Genomic DNA, 24,766 nt, shown 5'->3' on the forward strand with positions numbered 1-24,766 from the left:
TGTCATATACAGATATGCAATGATGTTAGCTGGGTAATATGTTGATGTCCAATGTTAAGTCTCTATTTGATCATGTGACGAGAACTGTCAAGTTTGACTGAGCACATCTGCAAGCCAAACACCTAATGGTGTCGTGTGTGTGTTCCTAGTGTGCACCAGGGCCAGTCATAATAACATAACAGAAGCCCGTCGTAACTACCTCACCCATAACAAATTTACTTAAATATGAAGACATGCACTGCTCCCCTGGAGTGATGACAAACCAACAATCATCTGGTTGTTAGTCACCTTAGTGAGCTGTAGTGTATAACCCACTAAAGCACATTGCAGTGATAGATCAACGTATTACCCTCTGCTCTTGTTCAGGGGGCTCGTCTTCAGATGCAGAGCACAAGCTCTTCTCTGTGATATTCTCCAACTACAACCAGTACATACGACCGGTGGAAAATGTGACTGACCCAGTCGTTGTACAGTTCGAGGTGTCCATGTCACAGCTAGTCAAAGTGGTAAGTAGCCTACAAAAGGACTTTAGACATTTTGCTGATGTCTATAGCAATGAGTTATGGGCTACTGTTTACTGTTTACGTCTACTGTTTACATACATCATTCTGCTTAATGAGCAATCATGACCAGGGACGTGCATTGACATTTTGGGGGGCAGGGGCTAAAAAAGGGCACTTTATTTCTTTTTAAGATTATCTTTTGAGCTTTTTCCGCCTTTATTTGACAGGACAGCTAGGTGAGAAGGGGGGGAAGACATGCAGGAAGTTGTCACGGATCGGATTCGAACCCTGGACCTCTGCATCAAGGGATTAACCTCCAAGTATACGTGTGCCTGCTCTACCCACTGAGCCAACCCTGCAACAAAAGGGCACTTTTTAAATTATTATTATTATTATTTATTTCTTTTTAAACGTTAACGATACTAACACAACTCTGACTTCCTTTACCAATTTATTTTAATCGGGACTCAACAAAGTCTAATCCCCCGACCGGATATTTAGATTTTTTATTCAATAAATAAATTAGTTTGACAGGAAAGCTGTGCGCAAACAGGAATATATATATATATATATATATTCATTTATTTAAACAAGCCCCATTTGATGTCTATGTGTGCACGTGCCTGGTCATGACCTGAGGAAAATAAAAAAGGAATAACATAGACAGCAAATGTGGAGGGTCTGAGCATACGAAGAAAAAAAAGGTTTGTGTTGATTTGTGAACTTTGGCCAACAAAGTTTTAGAGAAAGGGACAATTGCCATTTGAGACACGTGAGATACACAGTAACCCCTTGTTTAAAATCCTCAGGAGGGAACTAAATGAAAGAAGGAGCGGGGTGGCTGTTTGTCTGGCCAAAGCAAGATGTGGAATGTCAGCTGTCTGAGTACCCCTCAGTTTAGGCAGCCTCTATAACTCAATCTCTGCCACTTCAGATGAGCACCTCTGGATTTAACAGCATGTTTTGCTGGCACTTGGCGTTGACTGCAGACGGAGCAAACAGAGACTCAGTCACGTCTAGAGCAGATGGTGATAATTAAGCAAAGAGGCTTGTGTTGAGGACAGGGAGGACAGCTTCAATCACAAAATGAACAGCCTTGGATGTATTGTTCTCTATCACATTACCCCTCTGCTTGTGTTGAATGACAAGAGGAGATGCTGATCAGATCTTTCATTTGAGACATTTTACTAAAATTATCCCCCAATCCCCAATCAAATTGATTTATATTAAAAGGAAAAGTTAGTAATTATGGGAAACCCACCTAATTTATTTCTTGTTGAGAATTACATGAGACGAATATAACCGCTAATAGGTAAATAAATAAGCTACAGCAAGGAGACTTGATAGCTTAGCTTAGCATGAAGATTGAAAGATTTTCCCAAATTGTTCCACTTTTTATGTAAACATTAATATTCAATCAAAAAGGTTATTAGTCAATAGTAGCCAATATATGAAGTCATAGCTATACACAAGGTTTATTCTAGACAGTTTGAATGGATATGTGGGGCCTGAGACATTGTAGCCCATCTAAATCTGTTTTCTTTTGCCTATTGCCAACAGGCAAATTCTTTTCTTTATTTTTTTCTGAAGCGCTAGATAAGTATTAAAGACCTGTCTAGATCTAGAGGTGTCAAAAAGATAACGTAGGTTTTGTTTTATTCTCCTTAACGCAGCTGATGTAGCAGGCTGCAGTGCTCCTCGTGCTGATGGATGACTATTATTTTCCTCCCCACACCTGGTGCTCCTAACCCAGGTGCAATTGGTATGGTCAGCCTACAGCAGTTACAGCAGGGCTAAATGAGCTCCTTTAGACCATCAATAGTTCATTGCCCGAGGTGGCTGAGTCATCATCTCCCAATCAGCCATCTCACACAAGTTTGTTTGTGGGTTTTAGAACAGGGGGCACAGTGATAACAGAGACTGTTTTTCAAAGAAAAAGTTGGAAACTTTGGGAAATTTGCTTATTCACTTTCTTCCAAGCGATGAGAAAATTGACGCCACTCTTAATGTCTGAGAGTCGTATCGATCTTCTCACCTTACTCACCTTACTAGCGTAAAGTTCACACTATTCCTTCAAATGTTAGCTTTGATCAACATATCAGATCATGTGGTCAACTATGTTTGGCGTGTATATTCGCAAGGTAGCAGGTGAAATTATGCCACTTCTGCATTTCGACCATTCCAAAGATCATACAGCTACCATAAGGTGCACCGTCTGATAGCTGCACATTAGCCAACAGGATGCCCTGCAGAGAAAAGAGTCGCAGCCGGTGTCCAATTCCTCCAGGCTTGCCTCGGTGCCCCTCTGATGCAGAGATGCAGATGGACACAAATATGGTCTTGCTTGTCCACGTAGTCCGGATCATAGCAATAGATGGTAGCTGATAGCCATCTTCACCTTTTGCTCTGTGTTTACTGTGATGATCTCAACCATAATATACTGTGTTTCCATTCTGCCCAATCCCCAGTCTCCCAAAGATAATTCGATAAAGATTGTCCTACCGCTTTCTGTTCACCTGTGTTTACCAGCCATGTAGAACCTCTCCTGGATACTAAATGGTAATATGACTGGTTCCTGAGATTTTAACACCCACAATTTTTCTCCCTCGCTCCATTAGTCCCTCTGCTCATGTTTTACCACTGAGTTGTTAGAATTAAAGCTTAAAGTTGTGCTGCGACCCCCTAGATCCCGCTGTCATGTTATGCTCCAGGTGTGGAGCTGGGCCTTTCTTAAAGTGCTCGTAATATACTAATTTTCAGGTTCATGATTGTATTTAGAGGTTGTATCAGAATAGGTTTACAACTAATAGGCGAGCATTATAACATGTGTTACAAAGTGACGCATGTTTGTCACAGTAGTAAAGGCAGGACTACAATAGAGCTGTTTGGAGCAGTATGTGTTTTCTGTTGGAGATGGTAAGTCCCTTTGGGGTGGACTTTGGGCTTTTTCACTTTGTAAACCTATAACATGCACAAAAAAGATATATAACACAATAAAGGAAAGAGAAAAAGCCAACAAGCATAATATGAGCACTTTAATACTCCCTGGGGAAAGCACACAAACAATGCCCACTGGTGAATTGGATGATCGCATGTGACAGTGTTCTTCCTGTTTGAACTTTTAGATGTTAACATTAATGCTTTTGTTCTTTGCTTAAATGCCTTCATTATCCATTCTGCTCTGTTCTCAGGATGAAGTCAATCAGATCATGGAGACAAATCTGTGGCTGAGACATGTAAGTTTATGATGCATGACTGTACAAATTAACCTTGAGCAAGGACATCAAGTATGGATCCAGCCTTCTGTCATACATGATTCTTCGGGGCTAGACTGACAAGCTGAATTATTCATCGAAGGAAGCTTTCTAAGCAAATGGATCCTTCTTGTCCTATTTTTTTTTTTTTTTTTTTTGGGGAAATCCTATGAACCAAATGAGACCAAGATTTCATGGTCAGTTTTTATGATATATAATTTTGTAATTTACAGTGGTCTGGAATTTCTATCATACTTTTCCATAATATTGTTTTTGACACTGGGACAGAAACTTCTATGCATCTGCAGCACACTGAACCTAAAATATAAAACAGATTTTACCTCAGTTGTATTTCATAATCATATAGAAAAAGTCTAAATAAAAAAAAAAGCAGTCCATACATGCTGTATGGCTTGATGGTTTTGCCATTTACTCCATGTCCCACTTGGTATCTTTGCTGCCATGATGCAAAGTGCAGGGATCAAGTTTTGAATCAAATGGGGCAGGGCATGTCTCTAGGTCCCACATTACAAATGCTGAGCAAATACACATGTGTGCTGGAGCCATGTTCATGCTAAAGAGTTGAGGTGTAATTGCTCTTTGGAGTTTCTCTAACCAATGTACAAACAACAGTATATTTCCCCTGCTGACTATCCAAATCTTACAATATACTTTAGATAATTACTGCTTCTTATTTAAGTAAAATGATTGCAGCTCTTTGAGGTTACTTTACCATTGTTGCTTTATGAGTCTCACAAGGATCAATGGTTGTCCTCAAGAGGGGGTCAAAAACAGAGGCCAAAAGGTCCATAAAACACACTGTAAACTGTGGTCCATTATATCTCCTCTCGGACTGCATACTGTGTAAGCTCTGTCTATATGCCACAGTTGGAAATGACGACTTGTCGTTGTTTTTATGGGCCATTTTACAAGTTAATGTGTTTAAACTATAGACCGTATTTAAATATGGACAGCTTGTCAGCTGTGAAGCCAAAACGTTTCATTTTCCCCCCTGGTTGCAGGCTTCAGTAAAGGTCATAAACCCCGCCTCAACCATGTTAGCGGATGGGAAATGGGCCAAACAAAAAAATCAAAGTACACCTCAAATACGTTTTTCACAAAAAGGGTTTATGTCATTTTATGAAATTCTTATCTTGCTTTTTTTGTGTTATTCTTTCCAATAACTTTGATTGTAATTAGTTATTTGATTATATAAAAATTGGGATGAAACGTCATGATTGATTTGTGATTGGTATGGCTTTGATAACGCGGCTCCACTGTCTGATCACTACTGCGCACTCCGACTCCAAAATTACAAGATGGCAGCGCCCGTATCTGGGATTGTCTATTTTGTCATTTCTGTCTCTTGTTTTTTAAATAAAAAAATATGTGTTTTTTTTTCAGATCTGGAATGACTACAAGCTCAGATGGAATCCAAGGGATTTTGGAGGCGTTGAGTTTATCCGGGTGCCGTCAAATAAGATATGGAAGCCAGACATTGTGCTCTACAACAAGTGAGCATAACAACACATTGATTGTTGGGTCCATTTAGAACAAAGGATTACAACAAATGTATCATTCTCCGTTGCTCATTTTGCATGGCTAATTTGTTGTTTGCATAATCTTAAGGGGGTGTATAGGAACATCTGAGTGTGCAATTTAATAAGACCACAAGGCATGTTTTTTTATTAATATCACCATGACACAATAGTCAATTGATTAGATCCTTCAGTTTATCTTCAATGACTCATCTGTCTCCAACCTTCCCTCTGTCTTCCTCTTTTATTATCTCACTCTTTCTTTTTTTCTCTCTTTACAGTGCTGTCGGAGATTTCCAGGTTGATGACAAAACGAAGGCCCTGCTTCGTTACAATGGTGATGTTACCTGGATCCCTCCAGCCATATTCAAGAGCTCCTGCAAGATCGACGTCACTTACTTCCCCTTCGACTACCAAAACTGCACCATGAAGTTCGGCTCCTGGACGTACGACAAGGCCAAGATCGATCTGGTGCTAATTGGCTCAACCATCAACCTCAAGGACTTCTGGGAGAGCGGCGAGTGGACGATCATCGACGCCCCTGGTTACAAACACGACATCAAGTACAACTGCTGCGAGGAAATCTACACGGATATCACTTACTCGTTGTACATCCGCCGTCTGCCACTTTTCTACACCATCAACATGATCATCCCCTGCCTCCTTATCTCCTTCCTCACTGTGCTCGTCTTCTACCTGCCATCTGATTGCGGGGAGAAAATCACTCTGTGCATCTCTGTCCTGCTGTCTTTAACGGTCTTCCTCCTCGTCATAACAGAGACCATCCCCTCCACCTCGCTAGTCATCCCCCTGATTGGCGAGTACCTCCTCTTCACCATGATCTTTGTCACCCTCTCTATTGTCATCACCGTTTTTGTGTTGAACGTCCACTACCGCACACCAAAGACCCACACTATGCCCTGCTGGGTGCGGACTGTGTTCCTGGGGCTGTTGCCCAGGGTGATGTTCATGACCAGGCCAGAGAGGGACCCTGAGACGGTGGCAGTGACCAGCAGTGTTCAGACGATGCATTCAAAGCCCTGTGCCGTGCATTCATCAGGTATTTTGCAGAAGAAGCACAAACCTCAGGCCCTGGCGTCCAGCGTGGTGTCCAGCCTGACAAACCGCCAGCGGATTTTCAACAACACAGAGCTCTCCAACCTCAACAACTTAAGTGGAGAACCAGCCAAAGGTGCAGGCCCTGTGTTTTTGTGCTGCGAGGGCCGTTGCAACCGTTGCTGGCACCAGAGATCCAGCAAACTGCCTGCAGACTCTGGGGGAGGGTGCGGAGGAATGAGCAGCCTGGGGGCGCTGACTGGAGGCAGTGCTGTCGGGACTGGAGGGGAGAGTCAGGGCTCCAGCTCAGAGTCTCTAGATGGAGGAATAATGTCCCTGTTGCCCCTCTCCCCTGAGGTCAGGGAGGCTATTGAGAGTGTCAAATACATAGCAGAGAACATGAGACTACAGAATGAAGCAAAGGAGGTGAGTGCTCACAATCATAAAAAAAAAAAAAACATTCTAGATTTTAAACCTTTATAGGTAATTTGCTTTCAACGAAGCTGTCATCGTATCCTTGAAAATGTTTGGTTTGTTTGTCTGTTTGTTCATTGTGATCCTCTCACAGGTTCAAGATGACTGGAAGTACGTTGCCATGGTGATCGACCGGATTTTCCTTTGGGTTTTTATCCTTGTGTGCATCCTGGGAACAGCTGGCCTGTTCCTCCAGCCTCTATTACTTTGGGATGACATTTGAAATAGTTTGATAAAACAAATACTTCAATACTGTCGAACTGCACAGCATTCATTACTTATAAGATTCTGGCCATGGCTCGGACAGTGCAGAGTGGATCCAAAGTCAAGAAGAAAAGATGAGTGTGTCGGCCAAATGTTGATGCAAATGTATTAGTGACTGTGTTTTCACAGATTAGATGATTTCTGTGTGAGGAAGTAGTTTTAGGACTCTCCGATGCTGAGGACATGGTGAACAAACAATTGCAAAGACCATGGTAGTTATTTCATTGTGTACAAACTAGTTCTGCAGTAAATAAGTGTATAATAAACAGTATATAATGCCATGGCAACATCCTTGCAGAATCAATTATTTTGAAGATTAAATTATGGGAACAATGATAACATTTAATGAACTTGATGCACCTAATTTCACATTAAGCAAGTATGTACATACATTCACAAATGCAACCATTATGCCACCAGAAAGCTCAATATTTGAGTTACTATATATGTTTTATAACAAGAAAATCTTGAACATCTTTAAATGTTAAGTCTTCACTGAGTGTCATGCCAAATTAATACATGTGTAGATAACAGAAAAAATGACATTTAACATGGATTGATTTGATGGATTTCCCTGTTTCTGAGAACTAAACAAGAATGTTGACTGTGTTCAAAGAGTGACATCATGTGGTAAGTCTTTGCTACTGCAAATTATAACAAGGCCTTTAAAGGTATATGTCACCCATTTTGTCATCATCTCTGTTGTAACAAATTCCCAGTTGTAACATGTTATGAAAATAAATACTAATACTTTATGCATTTAAGGCATAACATGCTGTTTGATCTGGATAGAATGGCCCTCTGGAAAAAAAAATGTTACCTTGCGAATTGGATATTTACAATTGCAAAGCAAAAACGCATCAATAAATATAAACATTTTAGTTCTGTTTTACTTGATTGATAATGTCTGTAAATAAATCTTAAAAACTCGTTATGTAAAGGTGTAAGGTGGAGCTCTGTTGTATCTTCTCTGAACTACCAGTATTTCTGACTCATTCACTCACTAATTTCAAGGAGGCCACGAGGCTCTGCTCTGTTCCACATCCTGTGTGCCCCCTTGGAGCTAACTAAGCTTATTGGATCACAATGAATATAGAGAACGAGTGATGAAAGACCTTATTGGATTCCTGTATTTTCTTCATCTAACCCTCCTTCCTGGCCATAATACAATTTTCCGCTCTTACTACGCGGGGTCTGCACTGCCTCTTAATAGCTGAGTGCTTACACCACAGGTCTGATGCTGTCAGGGGTAAGGGTCAAATTCTCCCATGTACATACTTTTTTATTTTTTTATTTTGCTCCAGTTTTGGATATAATGTTCTGATGGATATTACACTTAAATTACAATATCAATGTTAGGTACAAGCTGCAAAAAAAAACTAAGTCCTGTATAGGGTCTCATTATAGATATCAGAGCAGAAAGCAAGCTATGTGATTACATAGAAAATCTAGCCCATATTAAATTGAACGCTGGCAGGGAAGCACAGACAGATACTGTATGAGCTCTCTGTCACATCTGATAAGAAAACCCTGGCTAATAAATGTAATTAAAGCTCACTCAGAACCCATGTGTGGCTGATCTGCAGGAGGGCAGGAGACCTGACAAACAGATACTGTATATGATGTATCAAATGAATGAGCTTCTAAAGGTATCACTGAATGTGTTTTGATGTGTTCTATTGAGAAGTTACATCCTGCAAAAACTGGATATAAACAGGGGGAAGAGGAACAAAAATGAAAACGTTTTACCTGACAACAATTTTTAAACTGATGCTATTTAATTTTGGAACAAAAGTGTTCAAATGTCACAAGACACCACAGAGTGCACAGGAAGTGGTTTATTATAGTGTCTGTACATTTATTATTTCAGACAAGAACCTGATAGGCACCTGCAGGGTTTCACAAGGTGCTGTGGAGTCTATGGGTGTCACATTGCTTATAATCATGAAAACAATCACCATTCTTCTGTGTAAGTATATTGACAAGTGATATGTTTAATTATTTAATTGTTTGTATTTATAATTCTGTGAACCTTTGCGCACATGTATAAGGATTCACTTTTCTTTTCTTCAAGGTGTTCTTGCAAATCAGGTCACAAGCCACACTAACGGTAAGCTTTTATTTAGGAAAACACATCTGTGTGTTGCATTCTCAACTATGATTGATTTGAATTGTATATCGTATCAATTCAACGTCTGTTTCTGTTTGTTGTTACAGATATTTTTCCTGCGAGGATCCTGGCCCAACAAAAATCTTTAAGTGAGGACAGTGACCTTTATGTAACCTGCAGTACATTTGAAAGAAAGAAACAGATCATGGTTTGGGTTTATTTATGCAAGAATGACATTTGGATCGATAAAAAGAAGCAGAAGCCAGATCAAAATGACACTACCTTTATGATACACAGCGTTGGTCTTGATAACAGTGGAAACTACAGCTGTGTTTACTCCGTTGGGAATAATTCGCTTCCCAAAGTAACCATGAGGGGAGACAACGTCATTCAGATCCTGGTCATATGTAAGGATTTTCATCCATATGAAAGCATTGTGTCAATGTTGTTTTCTCTCCACTCATTTTTTCCTTCCTGCCGCACAGCCAATGTTCTCCCGGCAGATATTTCAGTCGCTGGGCCGTCCACCGTCAGCGAAGGAGACCATGTTGCATTCAGATGTACTGTTTCTGACACCCTGCAAACACTCGGTGAATGTCAACTCATCCACTCTTACCTAAGGAAGAATGAGACCATCCTCCAAGTGCAACCATTTAACGTCACCCGCATGGAGGCGACTTTCACCATCAAAGGTGCCGTCATGAGGGATTCAGGCCATTACAGCTGCGTGGTGCTGCCGTCTAAATGCATCCGAGAGCATGAGAAAACACTCTATGGAAATAACGCAGTATTACTGGAGGTCACAGGTGAAGGTACCAGCTGCTCATGGTTTGAAAATGCAGTAAAAAAGAAAAGCTTCAGAGCTTTAGATGGCACTTTCATTTTCAGTAAGATGTTCTCTTTTTAAATGGTAAAAATTCTTTTGAAAAAGGGTGTCTTTTGCTTTCCAGTAAATTGGGTCCTCCCAGTGTTTGTCTCTTGTGGAGTGATAATCCTGATGTTATGGCTGGGTCTGAGTCTGAGTCTGTGGTGGATCAACAAACGAGGTCAGAGGATCGGATCACTCCAAATCACTCCATTTTAGAGTTCATATTTTGTATTAAAGTAGTTCTATCATTGACTGACGGACAAAAAAAAGATTAACAAAAAGATCTGTTATTAGTAATCAGATGTAACTTCTTTTCTGAAGTGGCTTGTCACACCAATCACATCAGGACTTTGACTATATAGTATGCATGCTTTCTTTTACTTTCAAATTATTGTTTTTCCTATTTCAGCTGGCTACTCAGCTTCATCTAATCCATGGTGAGTTTTGACCCAGTCTCACTGATGCTGTCTAATGAATTTAAAAGCATTCCCAAACCTATGAGCAGATAAGCAGAAAGTCATGTTTTTCACGTTTTCATTGCTGTGTTCAGTGATTTGTGCTCAAATACATTTTTTATATGCAGGATGTTTACAGTGAACTAATATATATTGGATACACAACTGAATTTGCCACTGATATGCCAAAGCTGAGTTGATTAAAGGACTTGAATTGTGTTTTCTTACAGTGCGGCGAGTCAGCGGGCTAATGCAGACATGGTGGAGGAACAGCAGGTGCAGACAGAGGGAGAGGATCTGGACACACAAGAGGGTATGTTGAAAATGGAATTACAGTAAATGCATACCCTGGGGAGTTCATAATGAAATGACCTATGATGACTTAGAAAGAAAACATAATCTAGCTACATTACGGCCTGTCAATACAACAGTGCCTCTCCCAGGGTGTATAAAATATTAGGGACACCTTCATATTTGGTTTTATATTTTTCTAAGGAATAGAAATGTGTTTTTGCCAACTATCTCCTAACGTAGATCAAAACCTAAAATGCATAAAAGATTATGGTTTTTACATGCATTCATGATGTCATCCCAATTCCTGAAATACAGCAGGAGCTCCCCATATTTTGTTACAGTAATTCTTTTTTGTTCAAATTATTTTCATCATGTCACGTCTTGTGGTCATCGTCAAAGCACTTTGTGACTTTCTTACGAAAAGTGCCAGTTATAATTATTTGTTGATTAGATTGACATATGCATTTAAAGTGATAATAGAACAACATGTAATCCATTTATTTCTCTATTTAAACATTTTTCCTTCTTTACAACTTTCAGGAGACTCTTTCAGCATGGAGGAGGAAGAAGAGTAAGACTATAGATTTCTTTTAATACTAATTATTTCCGTGTCACTTTTACGCATTTGGCAAGTAAGATTTGCTTTATTATGTCATATTGTAAAGGTGTAACATTTTACCGCATGAGAAATAATAATAATTTGCTAAATGAAACTGACTACATTTATTGAAATACATAAACTTGAATTTGAGCTGAATGAATGTTGTACATCCGGTTTCTATAATTCTTAATATGAAGACATGTCATTATGATTTATTGAAAACATTTCCTCAGCTATCAAAATTCTGTGGCTGCTGAGGACTTCATTTACTCCGATGATTGTGAGGGAGTGTACGATGTTGCAGGTAAGTGATAGCCTACTTTGCGCTACTGCAGAAGTGTTTTTTCTTTGCATATTGAAAATGAAGTCAATGACTTTGATTTCTGACATGCAGATGAGGGTGATGATGAGGACAATGACATTGATCAGATGTGTGCCAAGTGACACATTTTGAGTGCTAAAGGTACTGGAAAAATGTATCATTATAGTGCGACAGGCTCATACACAGTGAGCAAAGCAGTTGGCAATGTGAGAAGTAGTCATTCATCAAATGCACCACTTGTTCTTGTTATTTAGATTTTTTTTTTTTAATTGCACTGCTCAATAACAAGAAAAAAGGGACAGAAATTCAGAATAATGCAAGTAATAAAGTATACAATAAAGCTTAGAAGGCATTACACAGTATGATGCTGTGTTGCCATTTCAGATGAGCATGTTTTTCTGTTAGCGAGTTTAGTGCATCTTACAGGAAAACCACATCTTCATTTAAAGCAGAGGCGCAGATGTGTAGAGTATTTCATAGCATGCTATCGGACTCACGAGAGCTAATTCTATCACAAGCTGTTTTAAACATTCACGGCATTTACCCGCTTTTTATATGTGACCTTTTCACCACAGATGATCCACCACCTGCAGAACCAAATCCAGCATGTTTGTATGCCAAGTCCTGCAGACGTAAAAAAACACCAGATCCAGGCCTCACCTGATTTTATTTTCACTTAAATGCAAAACTGGAACACCTGCCTGTGATGTTTAGTTCAGTCTGTGTCTCATGAAATTAAGGAATTGTTAATAATTAGAATGGATGAATGAAGATGTTTCCTGAAAGTGCAGTGGCTGTCGAACATCTGAACTTTACATGATTACAGTCCACCTTAACAGCGATATAGCAGGAGGTTGGATAGAATTCTTATAAGGATCCTTTCTTTGTCGCAGAAGGGCGAGATTACCTTTCTCATATTTAATGAAAAGACTGGGTGTTACTGCTTTATAAAATATACTACAATTTGTTTTTAGTAATAAACACGGCAGGTGTTGTAAATTGTGTTGATTGATTTGAATTTGTATTAAACATTGTAGAAAACAAATCATTCCTATTGTTTCATTTAATCAGACACAATTGTACGTTGTCGTCTCCATTGTCCATGTTTGTTTTGTAACCCTGTCCAATCAGTAATCTAGTAGCCAGCTGCATTCATTGTTACCACAGTGTCCCCCCTCATGGAAGTTCAAGCCAACAGTGCAATGACCAATCTGATAAGAAAGGCACTCCATCAGCAGCAGTGATTGCGATGACTAACCGTGTTGTTCAGCTGATGAGCTAGCAATCAAGAGGAGCATCCAATATCTGTGTCGCGGCTGCTTTCCTCCCCTCTCTCATTACTGCCGGGAGGAGCTGATGGAAAGAATGAAGTAACGACTTTGTCGTCAAACAATAGGGAGCAGCGTTGTGCAATGCTGGAAATGTTCAACTTTCATTTCATTTTATTATTTATCTTGAACAATCAACAATGTTGCAAAAGAAAACAACACAAAAAAATGAAAACCACAAAATAAAACACAAACATTCAGAATTTAACAAAAACCAAAGAAATAAAAAAGGATTAGTTCGAGAAGGAGCAGGCGGAAGCAAATAGCTTATTTGATATTTGATATTATGGCTCTGTTTGATGTCATTGTTCAGTACATTCCATAAGGTCACCCCACAAACTGAAACACACATGCATTTAACAGCAGTTCGCACAAGAGGTAGTTTGAACATACAATGATGATATCCCCCGTCTCTTTCATTCAACATTGTGCGTATGTTACATGGTGAATTATTTTCTTTAACTTTAAACATAAATTGTGCAGTTTTAAATGTAACATTGTCTATAAATTTCAGCAAATGTGAATTAAAAAAAACAGATGTTTAGTGTGCTCATAATACCCAGTATGATGTATTATTCTGATTGCTCTTCTTTGCAATGTGCACATATTTCGTAAATTGCTTTTGAAGGTATTTCCCCAAACTTCGACACAATATAACAAATATGGTAAAATAAGTGTGCAGTACAGAGTATGTATGTATGTATGTATTTTGGTTCAATATGTATCTAGTTTTGCTCAATATACCAACACTCCTGGCCATCTTCATGCACAGATAGTTACTTCTGTACACAATTCTGTTCATATACTTTTTTTATATATTTCATTTGTGTATTTCCTGTTATGGACCTACTTGTGAATCTGAAATAAAGATACACTAATATTAATATAGAGGCTTTAACTGTGAGCCATGTCAACTGTTTTTCACTGTGATTTTTCGTCTGAACATGTGAGGTCACCTTACATACCAGATCACGTGGAAGAAAAACTATCTCAGGTTTTACCTACCATTCAGCCTTAAAATGTAATAAACTTGTTACTTATAATGAGTGACTGCAGTATTAGCAGCCTGCATTGAAAGAAAAAATCTAATCAGACAGCAAGTGGCTCAGTCAAGCATTTCTAAGTGCTTGCTCTGCCCGCCTAACCTGAATCTGGATTGTGTCACAATGGTTCTCACCCTGCACCTCCTTGGAAAAGGCCTGGCCTATTCTCATTGTTACACAGCTTTGAGGAAAAACTCTTACACAACCAATCTCTATCCTACATGGTAAGAATTAGTAGAATTCCTGTTAGTCAGTGAAGGCTCGCATATGCATCCAAACCATCATTGCTGTTCCTGTGAATGGGACCATTAGCCAGTGAACATGGATATACCTGTTTTATGTTGTATTTTCGTTTTATGCAAATGCAATGCATACCATTTCAGTTAATAAAAAATAACATAAAACATAAACATAATTAAACATAATTATGTATAATATTTTTTTTGTAGAACCTGTAAAACCTAACAGCCCATCTTTATAAAAGAAGTAATTTAACATAAATTAAACCTCCCAAGAAGTTGGAGTGACTCATTCACATGAATTTAACCTAACTCAAAAATGAATTGTTGAAGTAAAAACTGAGTTGTTTTGAGTACACTTAAATTTGTGGGAAAGTTTAAGTATTGGTAATATGATCACACACTTACAGCTAACGCACTTACACCCAATTAATCCACAGCGGTTATAAGACATAGCTATACCTTAAGTGGTGAATAAGCAATCACAGGCTGTTCTTACTGCAGGAATAAGCTGCGTATCACTGTCTCCAGAGGGTCTGGCAAACTATGCATGTGCGTTGTTTTCCCGTAATTCCGCTTGCAGAATATAGAGCCACACAGAGTGCTGTTCTCATATCTGCATGTTTTCTCTCACATGTATCGCAGAGGCAGCCTGTGCGACGCTCTGGATCCGTGCGTTTTGGCTGTTGCGGGAGTCCCGGTGTTGTGCCGAAAAAAGACTGCCTGCCGAAATACGACTGCCCCCCCCAACTCAGGACAGCAACGTCTGACAGTCACACAATTTTCTATACTTGCATGTTATGAGGTCTACTAAAAGTCCCGAAAAGTTTGTCTTTGTCAGCCTTTGCAATCCTGAGTTATGGGGGTGCAGTCCTTTTTTGGCAAGGGTAGCCTATATTAGCCTCATGAGACCATCCTGATCTCGCAAGCTCCAGAGTTTTCTACCCGCAGATCAGTCTGGCATCTTGAGGCAGAGAAAATTTGGAGCCGTTAGCCAAACGACCGGGCCAATCAGCGTTGGTTTCTCTTGGATCCTTCTTTTGGAATATGGTCCGGGAACCTGAAATGGTGCCTTTTCTTCCTAAATTCTCGTTACACAAACGGCAAATATCCTTTACCGACATGTTGCTTGCATGCTGAGCTTACGAGCTATGCTTTGCCTGCAGAAGCAGGGGCGGGCTGGTGGTTGCATTTTCATACGCTTCGTGGATCTGATTGGTTGATTTGGCCCGTCTATCACCAACATAGGTGATAGACAAAAAAGGTTTTTGCACCTCTCTTGAGTGACCTAAAAACTCTTGAGAAAGAGGGTGTTTACATTGAGACATTTGGTCACTCTCTCAAAGGCACAGTGTACTCTGTTGCAGCTGATAAACTTGCTGCCCATGGGCTAGCTGGTTTCAATGAGAGTTTCAGGGCTACATATATTTGCAGATGTTGTCTTGCCACCCAGACAGATATGCAAACATCAAATGCAGTCACTGGTAGTTTCAAGATGAGAACCAAAAATGTGCATGATAACCTTGTTCAAGAAATGCACAACAATGACAGTGAAGAGAATTACGGTGTAAAACACAGTTGTGTTCTCTCTGACCATCTCTCATATTTCCATCCTGTCACAGGATTTCCACCTGACATCCTTCCTGACCTGTTTGAAGGTGTGGTTCCTGTTGAGTTGGCACATTCTTTGAAGGGTTTGATTGCAAGGAAGTATTTCACTTTGGAAGAGCTGAATAGGGCAATACTGTCATTTCCCTTCCAACATTCTGATAAGGTTAAACGCCCTCACCCGATTCCTCAAAGTTTTGCCACTCGAGGAACAATTGGTGGGAATGGGCATGAGAACCACGCTCTCCTTAGACTGCTACCTGACCTCATTGGCTCCAGAGTCCCTGAAGGGGACAAATTCTGGGAGGTGCTAATGGAATTAAAAGATGTAGTTGAGCTTACCATGTCTCATACTTTCACAGATGATACCATTCAGTACATGGCCTGTAAGATTTCAGATCACAGGCAGCTGCTTCAGGAAGTATTCCCCAACTTACGGTTACGGCCAAAGCATCATTACATTGAGCATTATCCTCATCTCATAAAGTGCTTTGGTCCTCTGGTGTATCTGTGGACAATGAGATTTGAGGGGAAGCACAAAGTCTTCCATGCAGTTGCTCGTGGCACTCATAACTACAAAAATGTGTTGAAAACTTTGGCAGAGAGACACCAAAACATGATGGCATTCTATTTGTCATCACCAAGATTTTTCAAGCCACCAGTACAGACTTCCAAAGTGGAGTCTGTTTATGTTGAGTCATTGCCTACTGATACACATGCGTTATTATCGAGCATCACAGACAGCAGCAGTGTATATGGCACAAAACAGGTTACTATTGAAGGCACAACTTTTGTGACTGGCATGTTTGTTTGCACTGGGGCACATGCTGCCTTGCCTGTGTTTAAAGAGATCAGAAACATATTACTTATCAGAAATGACATCTTCTTTCTACTGAAAGACTATGAGGCCTGGTATGTTGAGCATTTGCGGTCATATGAGCTAACAGATCATAAAAGCAAGGGCCATACGGTGAAATCTGCATGTCAGCTAACTGACCAAATGCCACTGTTTGCTTACAGGGTTTCAAGCAAGCTAATTCTCACAACTAAGCATTTCATTCCAGTGTCCTAGTGAGAGAGCGGCACATCCCCAGCCTTCTTCTCAGGGACCTAAGGGAGGTTAAAGATCTGTCTGTACCTTCAATAAACACTAGTGATCACCTTAATGGACACATTGGACAACATAATTAAAGGTAATGTCTATTTTCTATTATGTGTCATAACAAAGGTTAATACATGCAATGTGGTGGTTTATTGTCTCTGAGTACACTTTGGATATCCTAATCATACCATACTCTGTTTTAAAATGTTTAACCAATACTTTGATATTTTGGGATAGTCTGATGTTTAGATTGTTACCACTGTCTTGTTTGTATGGTTAATGAAGCTCAGATAGATAATGTGTTGGTGGTCTAGGCAGCTAGTAGCTCTGTCTGTTTTATGTTACAGGTTTCCCTAACACAGTGTAAATGGAAGCGACTGATGTCCTGAAACTAAGGGTCATCCTTGATGATGTCAATGCTGAGAGGCTTATTTTGCCCTCTCATCCTGAGACTGTAAATGCTCTCATAGTTGAGATAAAGAAGAAGTTGAACCTTGCCTATGACCTTCGTCTTCAGTTTCAAGACCCAGAATTTGACAATGCCTTATGCAATTTAGTTAACATCGAGGACCTTCCATCCAAGGCAACCATTAAGATAGTTAGATTTGTTGAGCCAGATCTCAGTTCAACCAGCACAGATGATACAGTGTTACTGTCTGATAACACAGATTAACCAAAGCGTCTTTGCCGATGGCCAGAGATCTTTGTTATTCCAACATTCTCCTACGAGGTGGAGCATGCTCTAAGAGAGGGCAACTCTGCATTTGTCAAAGAGGGGAAAACTGTAAGCTTAACTAGGGATCAAAAACGCAACATACTAGAAGGAATGGCTGCTGAAATATACAAGCATAAAGCATATCCTAGTACTAAAAATATTGTCATGGCTGCAGCAGGACCTATCCAGAAGGTGCAGCATCCAAGGCCAACATCAAAAGAACCAGAAGAGGAGAAATTAACTTCCTGCCCAATTATCCCCAAGGAGAAACTAAGGACACACTGGAGAACCAGAGGCTTGAGATGGGGGAGCAGTTCAAGAAGACAATGGTTGATAGAGACATGATTATGATCCATCAACATATGCAGCGCACCTTTGCACTCAGGCGTGAAGAAATTGTGAATTCAGCTCCTCCCATTGCTGAACTGAAAGACAGATGGCCTGCACTCTTTTGTGAAGCCCAAGTGAGTAAAAACTTAAAAGGTTGACAAGACATACTGTCTAAGTCATGATTGCAGCACTCTTTGATCTGGATAAAGAACATAACATTATTAGTGTTAATATAATGTTAATATGGTTTGTCTATTTGTCTAAAGTTTTTTTTTTTCTTACAGTCTTATGTGGTTTAAAGTTAATGAATGATGCAAGTTGATTTAAAAAAAACAAACAACTTGTGCTTTTGTTTTCTATGCAACTCTACAGTGAATTCCACAGGATCACCAATCAAAATCTACCATACTCCTTCTTTGCTGCACTTGACAAGTACAGCTGTTGAAGCTCTACAAAAAGAGGAAGAATGGAAGTTTTGGCGAAAAGATGCAAGACCTTTTGATGACATATGAGGAACAGGTAAACATTTTTTTAACGCATTACATTGATGTTGAATGTGGACGGAACTGCAGAACCTAACGTGCATACTTTGTCTTTGTTTGTGCAACAGGACACGAACAACATCACGGCAGCTCGAACAGCAGCCCCGGCCGGCCTACCGCTGTACATAAAGGAGGATTCATCAGAGGTCTTCAAAACCTGCAAGGTATTTTTGAATTTTTGTTGTTCATCAACACTATATCATTTATAGTCAGGCAGAAATACTTCTAAATTCTATAATTAAAAGTTGGTCTAGATTTTTAAAGACTATACTTTAAGTGGTGTTCAGGTAAAAGAAAAATTTAAATGTGCATGAAAATCAGGTCTCATCATGGACAGACACATTAAGCAAATTATCTGTTCCCAAAATTGTAACAGAAGTTAAAGGTTTATAAAATAACTCAACACCATAGACCTCCTACTCATCTCTTTGTAATTTGTTTGTGCCTTTCTAAACTCAGAAAACTTCTACATTAAGTCCAGATCAATGGGTTTTAAATGCTCATGGTAGCCTTGATTATGTCTTGAATCAGTTAAAAAAAGAGGAAACCTTATCTGTAAAACAATCACTTTATCAGATATTCTGAGCTAAACCTTGGTAACAAGTGAAGACCCGGACTAGACCTAGACTTTTATGCGCGAAAAATCACAATTTATCGTAAACCTACGTTTTCTAACTCCTCCTAGAACGTGTGACCGATCTGCACGAAACTTGGTCGGTGGAATCTCCAGACCAACTTAACAAAAAGTGATCAAAATAATATTTATTGGATAAAAATTGCACAAATTACGCACAACCAAATTTGTGTAGCTAGCTACGAAAACACAAACTTTGCCATATCTTAGCCAAAATGAATGCTATCAGCCTGAAACTGATTTTTGTTTGCCATGACCCTCTGGGGTTCCCAACCAAATTCTACGAATGGACTTCACATACCAAATATTACACACATCGACCCCTAGGTGGCGCTATGACGACGTCAAACGTGTTTTTGCCTATAACTCCCACATTACACATTGCATTAGAAAACCTTACATCACACATGCTCCTTGAATCAAGCTGAATCACAGGATATGGGCCACGCCCATTTCTGCTAAGAAGTTTTTTCACAATATCGCGCAATGTGCAAAACCAACTTTTTCCAACTCCTCCTAGGCCGTACGTCTGATCTCCATGAAACCTGGTACCTAACATCTCCAGATGGACCAGACACAAAGTTATCAAAAGAACTTTGCTATGTTATGTGCAATTTAAAACCAAACAAATTTTCGTAGATAGCCACAAAACACTAACTTCATCTTGGCCAAATTAATAGGTATCAGATCTAAACTTGGCATTATTGTTCGACTTCCCACTCCGAGCCGCTGTACCAAATTTTGTGAAGATCGGCCAAGGGGCGATATAATGAACGTAGACGTGTTTGGCAAATAAGTAAATGTATTTAAATGGGAAATTTTCAATAGCACTAAATGCAATCATCACAAAACTTGAGATTATTTTTCTACATGTCACTCTGTGGTTCTACACCCAATTTGGTGATGATCTGCCTTTAGTTTTATAATTGAGGAAGAAGTGTTTTGGCCTTTTACTCGGATGAATGGGAAATTTGCTATTGCATTTCACTTTGGAGACTCTTTGGACTTTGGAACTCGCACTTAGTGAAATTTCCATCATGCTTTGGGTTTTCCTTTCGCGGGTTCCGTTTTCATGGGCTCCACGTGTCATCAGGGGCGACTCGCACCGGGGAGGCTTGGACCCCGTCATACCTACTTGCAGTTCTAGTTTGATATTGTTTCTACCTGTAGGTAAAATAACAATGTTTTCTTTTACATCATTAAGCTTTTTGTAAGCTTAATGATTTGTACAATTACACTCCCACACCCTGAACATGTATTCCCTTTTCAGGATGAGTTGGAGGCAAACCAGGATGGAGCAGTGGCGCTGGTGGAAGTGGTGAATGAAGAGGAGGTGCCTGCTGGAGTTCCCTTTGAAACTCACCATGTGTCAATTGTCCTTGAGGATCAGGTTGTAATGTCTCACAGATCTTGGACTGATTCACTGGTGATTTTGTTTGGACTGATCTATGCCCTTCATTTGAGCTATCCTGAGAAGCTAAGTGGCTTCTTTGAGTTCAACCAGGTTGTCCTCTTAAACCTTGATGATGGAAGAAAGCAGCTTAAACCTAAGTTACAAGCCTTGAGAAATGAGCTAGAGTAAAGGTGTTAACATGTTCTTTTGTTGAAAGTCAGTAGTGTTCTGAAAATTATCTTTTGGCTTGCATGCCAAAACTGTTTCTGTTTAGATTTCTGTGTTGAAACAGATTCTGGTCTACACAATTACAACTGGGTTGGTTGGCTTTCTACTTAAGCTGTAGTGAGAAATGCGGGCAACGATTAATAATGTAATGTTTTCAGTTTAAAAGTATTTTTGTACAAGATTTCTGTGTTAAAACAGACACTTCAACACAATTAGAGCTGGGTTGGTTGGCTTTCTACTTAAACTGTAGTGAGAAACATAGGCACTTATTAATAATGTAATGATTTCAGTTTAAAGGTATTTTTTTACTAGATTTCTGTGTTGAAACAGATACTTGTCCACACAATTACATCTGTGTTGGTTGGCTTTCTACTTAAGCTGTAGTGACAAACATGTTGTATTATTATGTGACACGTTATTTCTTTTGAAAGCTGTGGACATTGAAATGTTTTATTGTTATTCAGCATTCAACTAAATAAATAGTTGAAGTTGTGTCAGACAATTGTGTTTATATTGTGTTAATGCCACTTAAAAGGTTTAAGGCAATCGGTTTCCTCAAATTAATTGAGTAGCCACAACCAAGTTTAAAGTTGTCACAACTAATACATGATAATTTTCTTTAGTGGAAATAAACTGAGTAAATGAAACTTAAGTTGTAACATTTGTATAAAGAAGATTGATTTAAGTTAGTCTTACTTGAATCAGATGAATTCTATTAACACATTTTTAATACGTTTGGAGAAATGCAACATTTGAGTGAAATATACTTGATAGATATAAGTTATATAAACTGAATGGAATAAGTACTTTTTTACCCAAGTCATCGTAACAATATGTAATGGAGTTACTTGGACACAAATCAAATATATTTTTATGCTTAAATTGTTTGAGTTAATAAACTTAAATTATTTAAGGCAATCGGTTTCCTCAAATGGTTTGAGTTGAACTAACTCAGCAGGTTTTACAGTGCAGGACTGAGTTCAGTGATTGTCATTTCTTATTTGTTTTTCTTTTCATGCGTTTCTCAAGACAAGCAAATCTGACAAACACAAGAGGGAGAAAAGTAATCACTGCAACAGTAGCCAGAAAAGATAGAGCTACATCTACAGAGTGGTAGGAATACCAGGTCATTCTGTAGGACTCTGTTCTCAGGTGAGCTGCACCTTTGCCTCATGACAAACTCTATCCAGAAGAGGGCTCTCCATCAGCGTTATTGGCAGATCTCCAGCCTCCATGTTCATCCTGTACAAATTCAGGACTTTCATCTTCCAGGATGTCTTTATCCACTAAATGGTAGATAGCAGCCCCTCTCTGTTTTAGACGCAGCAGGTTGTCATATTGATCAAAAAACACAGATAGACCCACAACTGGGATCAAAGTTCTTGAACTCCGTTTGTTCCTCCATAAGCCCATCTTGGGATGTCCTAAAAGGCTGGTATCAAAGTGTTGTTGCCCAGAGTTTCACCTTTATGCCTCCAGATGACTTTCTGGGGTAATTTAGCAAAAGCTGCCGCGATCACGTTTGTTATATCAGCAGGAAGTTCACTCACAAAAGTCCCCAGAGACATGTGTTCAGGAAGAGGTTTTGCTGGTTCACACTGGAATCCGCCAATATAGATAACGTTAGGCATGGTGGGTTGAGGGAACTCAAAGACAAAGTCCACTCTCATGAGCCACAGATCTGCTCCCTGTAATAAGTCACTATATCTGACTTCTGGGCCAAAGAACTGATCACAAACAGCTTGATATTGAGGATGAATTAAAAGTCCATCCTGAGCTTGCCAAATGACAGAGAAAAGGAGATTTTCTCAACATTATACCTGTACCCCATGCTGGGTCAGTAAGGACCAGGTCATACTTACTCTCCTTTAAACTATTCATTAAATATTTATCTTTAAACATGTTAGTAGCCAATTTGCACATTATTTGATTCATGTTAAACATGGCAGTAAACATCTCAGCCTGCAAACTTGCAAAGCTCCAAACTGAGCTCTCCCCCCTTTCTTTATCAATGATCTTTTTTATGATTGAGTTAATGAAGTCATGATTAAATGACAGGAACTGTGATGGTCCTGTAGTGCGGAGAGTTATCCTGGATGTACCACCTTTTATTGGTTCGTACCACATCAACAGAGTGTCCTCGAGAGTGGAGGGCTTTGATCATAATGTCCATGTTCACCCAGTGGCTTCCCTCTAAAGGAACAATCAAAATCTTCCCTACATGACAAATTCTCCACGACAAGAACACAATAGATAATACAAGCAGAAAAGCTGCATTTCCTTGGGAGGGCATCTTTAACCTGAAAGGACGAAAACAACAGCATTTTTTATCCCTCCTAGTAAGAAAACTAGCTTAAATGGCATAAAAATACATGTATTACATGCAGGATTAAACTGCAACATACCTGTTTTACATGAAGTAGCTCCGAGCATGCATGTGCTTCAATGTTGGTGTGAAAGACCAAAGTTACCACTGAATATATAACTATAAGTTCCAGAAAAGCTTATATAAGGGGATTATAGATAAGCATTTCTTTGGGCTTTTCTTCAGGGATTGACAACAATGTGGCCTCTTTGTTGAAGCTGTGGGCAGAAATGTGTTAGAGCTACTTATTAGTACCTCCTTGTGTAAATACTGTTTTTTTTTTAATTCTAAGTAGCACATTGCCTTTATTTTTATAGTCAATGACATGCTCTTTTTAGAGGAAGATTTTGAAATGTATGCACATACAAAATCACCAATAAGATGAAAAACCTTTGTTACTTTAATAGTTTAATATTGTATATTGTTAGATAACAAAGTACAAAGTTGGTGTAACATTTTCTCCCCTCAGGATCCCAGACCAATCTGACTTGTGGGTGGATTTATTTACTATTGCAACTCTGCCTCAGATGCATTCCATGTTTTGATATTTGTTTTATTTTTTAATTACATGCAAAACCTTTTTACCTATTATAAAAAAGGAGACAAGTGGATACAAGATAAAAATAATATGAATGGGCTGATATGAAGGAATTGAAAGAATCCTGGGCCAAGAAACAGATAAAGGTAGATAGTAGGTGATGAGAAACTGTTAAACTGACCAACTCAGTAGAAGCCCTCACTTGCTGAACTCTTCTCTTCTTTTCACCCTTGATTCGTCTTATCTATCTTTGTTTGGTTTAAATAAAAAAATATAAAAAATGCCTTACATTCTCTATCTGTGCTTGTTGTTTGCCATTTTTATTTACAGTCTCTATATTTAGCGGAGAAGTAACTGGAACTGGAATGTTACAGATTTTATCATTACAATAACCAACATGTTCGTGCTGGCGGTGCCTTTGTTGATCTTTTTCAGCTGTAATGTGAAGACATGGCCATGCAGAGGCAGTGCAGGCTCAACCAAAGGATGAGCTGCTCAGCTGCCCAAACATAGAAAGTCTTCCTGGTTATTGGAGATGTTGATAGTGGTGTAGTGAACCTAAGGCCCTTTACTACATTTCTCTACAGAATTACATAATCTGAGGTATCTGCATGCAACGCCAATACAATAACAAGAAAGATTTGGAGTTGTTATTAGAACTATTTTCACTTTTGATGGAGCTAACTTTTGTGCTAAGCTACATACGGCTTAAAACATCCTGGATCCACAGTGCCTCTGCACTAATCTGTTACTAAGGATTACAGTCCCATAAAGAATGTGGGATTTGTCCTCAGGCTGAAAGGAAGGGCAGCCAGAGACACTCAAGTCTGGGCAAGAAAGGCCACCCCCTCTTTCACACACAGTCAAGCAGAATGAATAGAGAAACTATTATCTAACTCTGTTAACTATGTGTAACCCTGAAGAGGAGTATCTGACCTGCGTGGCACTCACTGAATTGTGAT

General features: G+C 39.3%; 2 protein-coding genes, 1 long non-coding RNA gene and 1 pseudogene across 3 annotated transcripts; 3 read left to right on the top strand and 1 right to left on the bottom strand.

The window, feature by feature from the left end:
- Positions 1-470: 470 nt before the first annotated feature.
- Positions 471-7,048, top strand: chrna3 (cholinergic receptor, nicotinic, alpha 3). The gene is made up of 5 exons (XM_028578153.1): positions 471-506; positions 3,695-3,739; positions 5,162-5,271; positions 5,577-6,777; positions 6,920-7,048. The coding sequence occupies exons 1-5, from the start codon at positions 486-488 to the stop codon at positions 7,046-7,048; spliced, it is 1,506 nt and encodes a 501-aa protein (XP_028433954.1). The 5' UTR covers positions 471-485.
- Positions 7,049-9,500: 2,452 nt separating this feature from the next.
- Positions 9,501-11,391, top strand: LOC114553866 (uncharacterized). Its single transcript, XM_028575339.1, has 6 exons — positions 9,501-9,606; positions 9,685-10,011; positions 10,150-10,245; positions 10,477-10,504; positions 10,753-10,835; positions 11,357-11,391. The coding sequence occupies exons 1-6, from the start codon at positions 9,570-9,572 to the stop codon at positions 11,389-11,391; spliced, it is 606 nt and encodes a 201-aa protein (XP_028431140.1). The 5' UTR covers positions 9,501-9,569.
- Positions 11,392-11,650: 259 nt separating this feature from the next.
- Positions 11,651-12,661, top strand: LOC114560834 (uncharacterized). The gene is made up of 3 exons (XR_003693247.1): positions 11,651-11,721; positions 11,812-11,880; positions 12,315-12,661. It is a non-coding gene; the product is annotated as an uncharacterized LOC114560834 (long non-coding RNA).
- A 9,264-nt stretch (positions 12,662-21,925) lies between these two features.
- Positions 21,926-23,074, bottom strand: LOC114553940 (UDP-glucuronosyltransferase 2B14 pseudogene; annotated as a pseudogene).
- Between the last annotated feature and the right edge of the window lie 1,692 nt (positions 23,075-24,766).

This window comes from Perca flavescens, chromosome 1 (assembly GCF_004354835.1).
Source record: "Perca flavescens isolate YP-PL-M2 chromosome 1, PFLA_1.0, whole genome shotgun sequence".
Lineage (NCBI taxonomy): Eukaryota > Metazoa > Chordata > Actinopteri > Perciformes > Percidae > Perca > Perca flavescens.

Coding starts and splice junctions, on each gene's coding strand:
- chrna3 (XM_028578153.1), top strand. CDS start 486: ATGTCACAGCTAGTCAAAGTG. Junction 3,740..5,161: donor CAAATCTGTGGCTGAGACAT/GTAAGTTTATGA, acceptor TTTTTTTTTCAG/ATCTGGAATGACTACAAGCT. Junction 5,272..5,576: donor GACATTGTGCTCTACAACAA/GTGAGCATAACA, acceptor CTCTCTTTACAG/TGCTGTCGGAGATTTCCAGG.
- LOC114553866 (XM_028575339.1), top strand. CDS start 9,570: ATGAGGGGAGACAACGTCATTCAGATCCTGGTCATAT. Junction 10,012..10,149: donor ACTGGAGGTCACAGGTGAAG/GTACCAGCTGCT, acceptor TTTGCTTTCCAG/TAAATTGGGTCCTCCCAGTG. Junction 10,246..10,476: donor GTGGTGGATCAACAAACGAG/GTCAGAGGATCG, acceptor TTCCTATTTCAG/CTGGCTACTCAGCTTCATCT.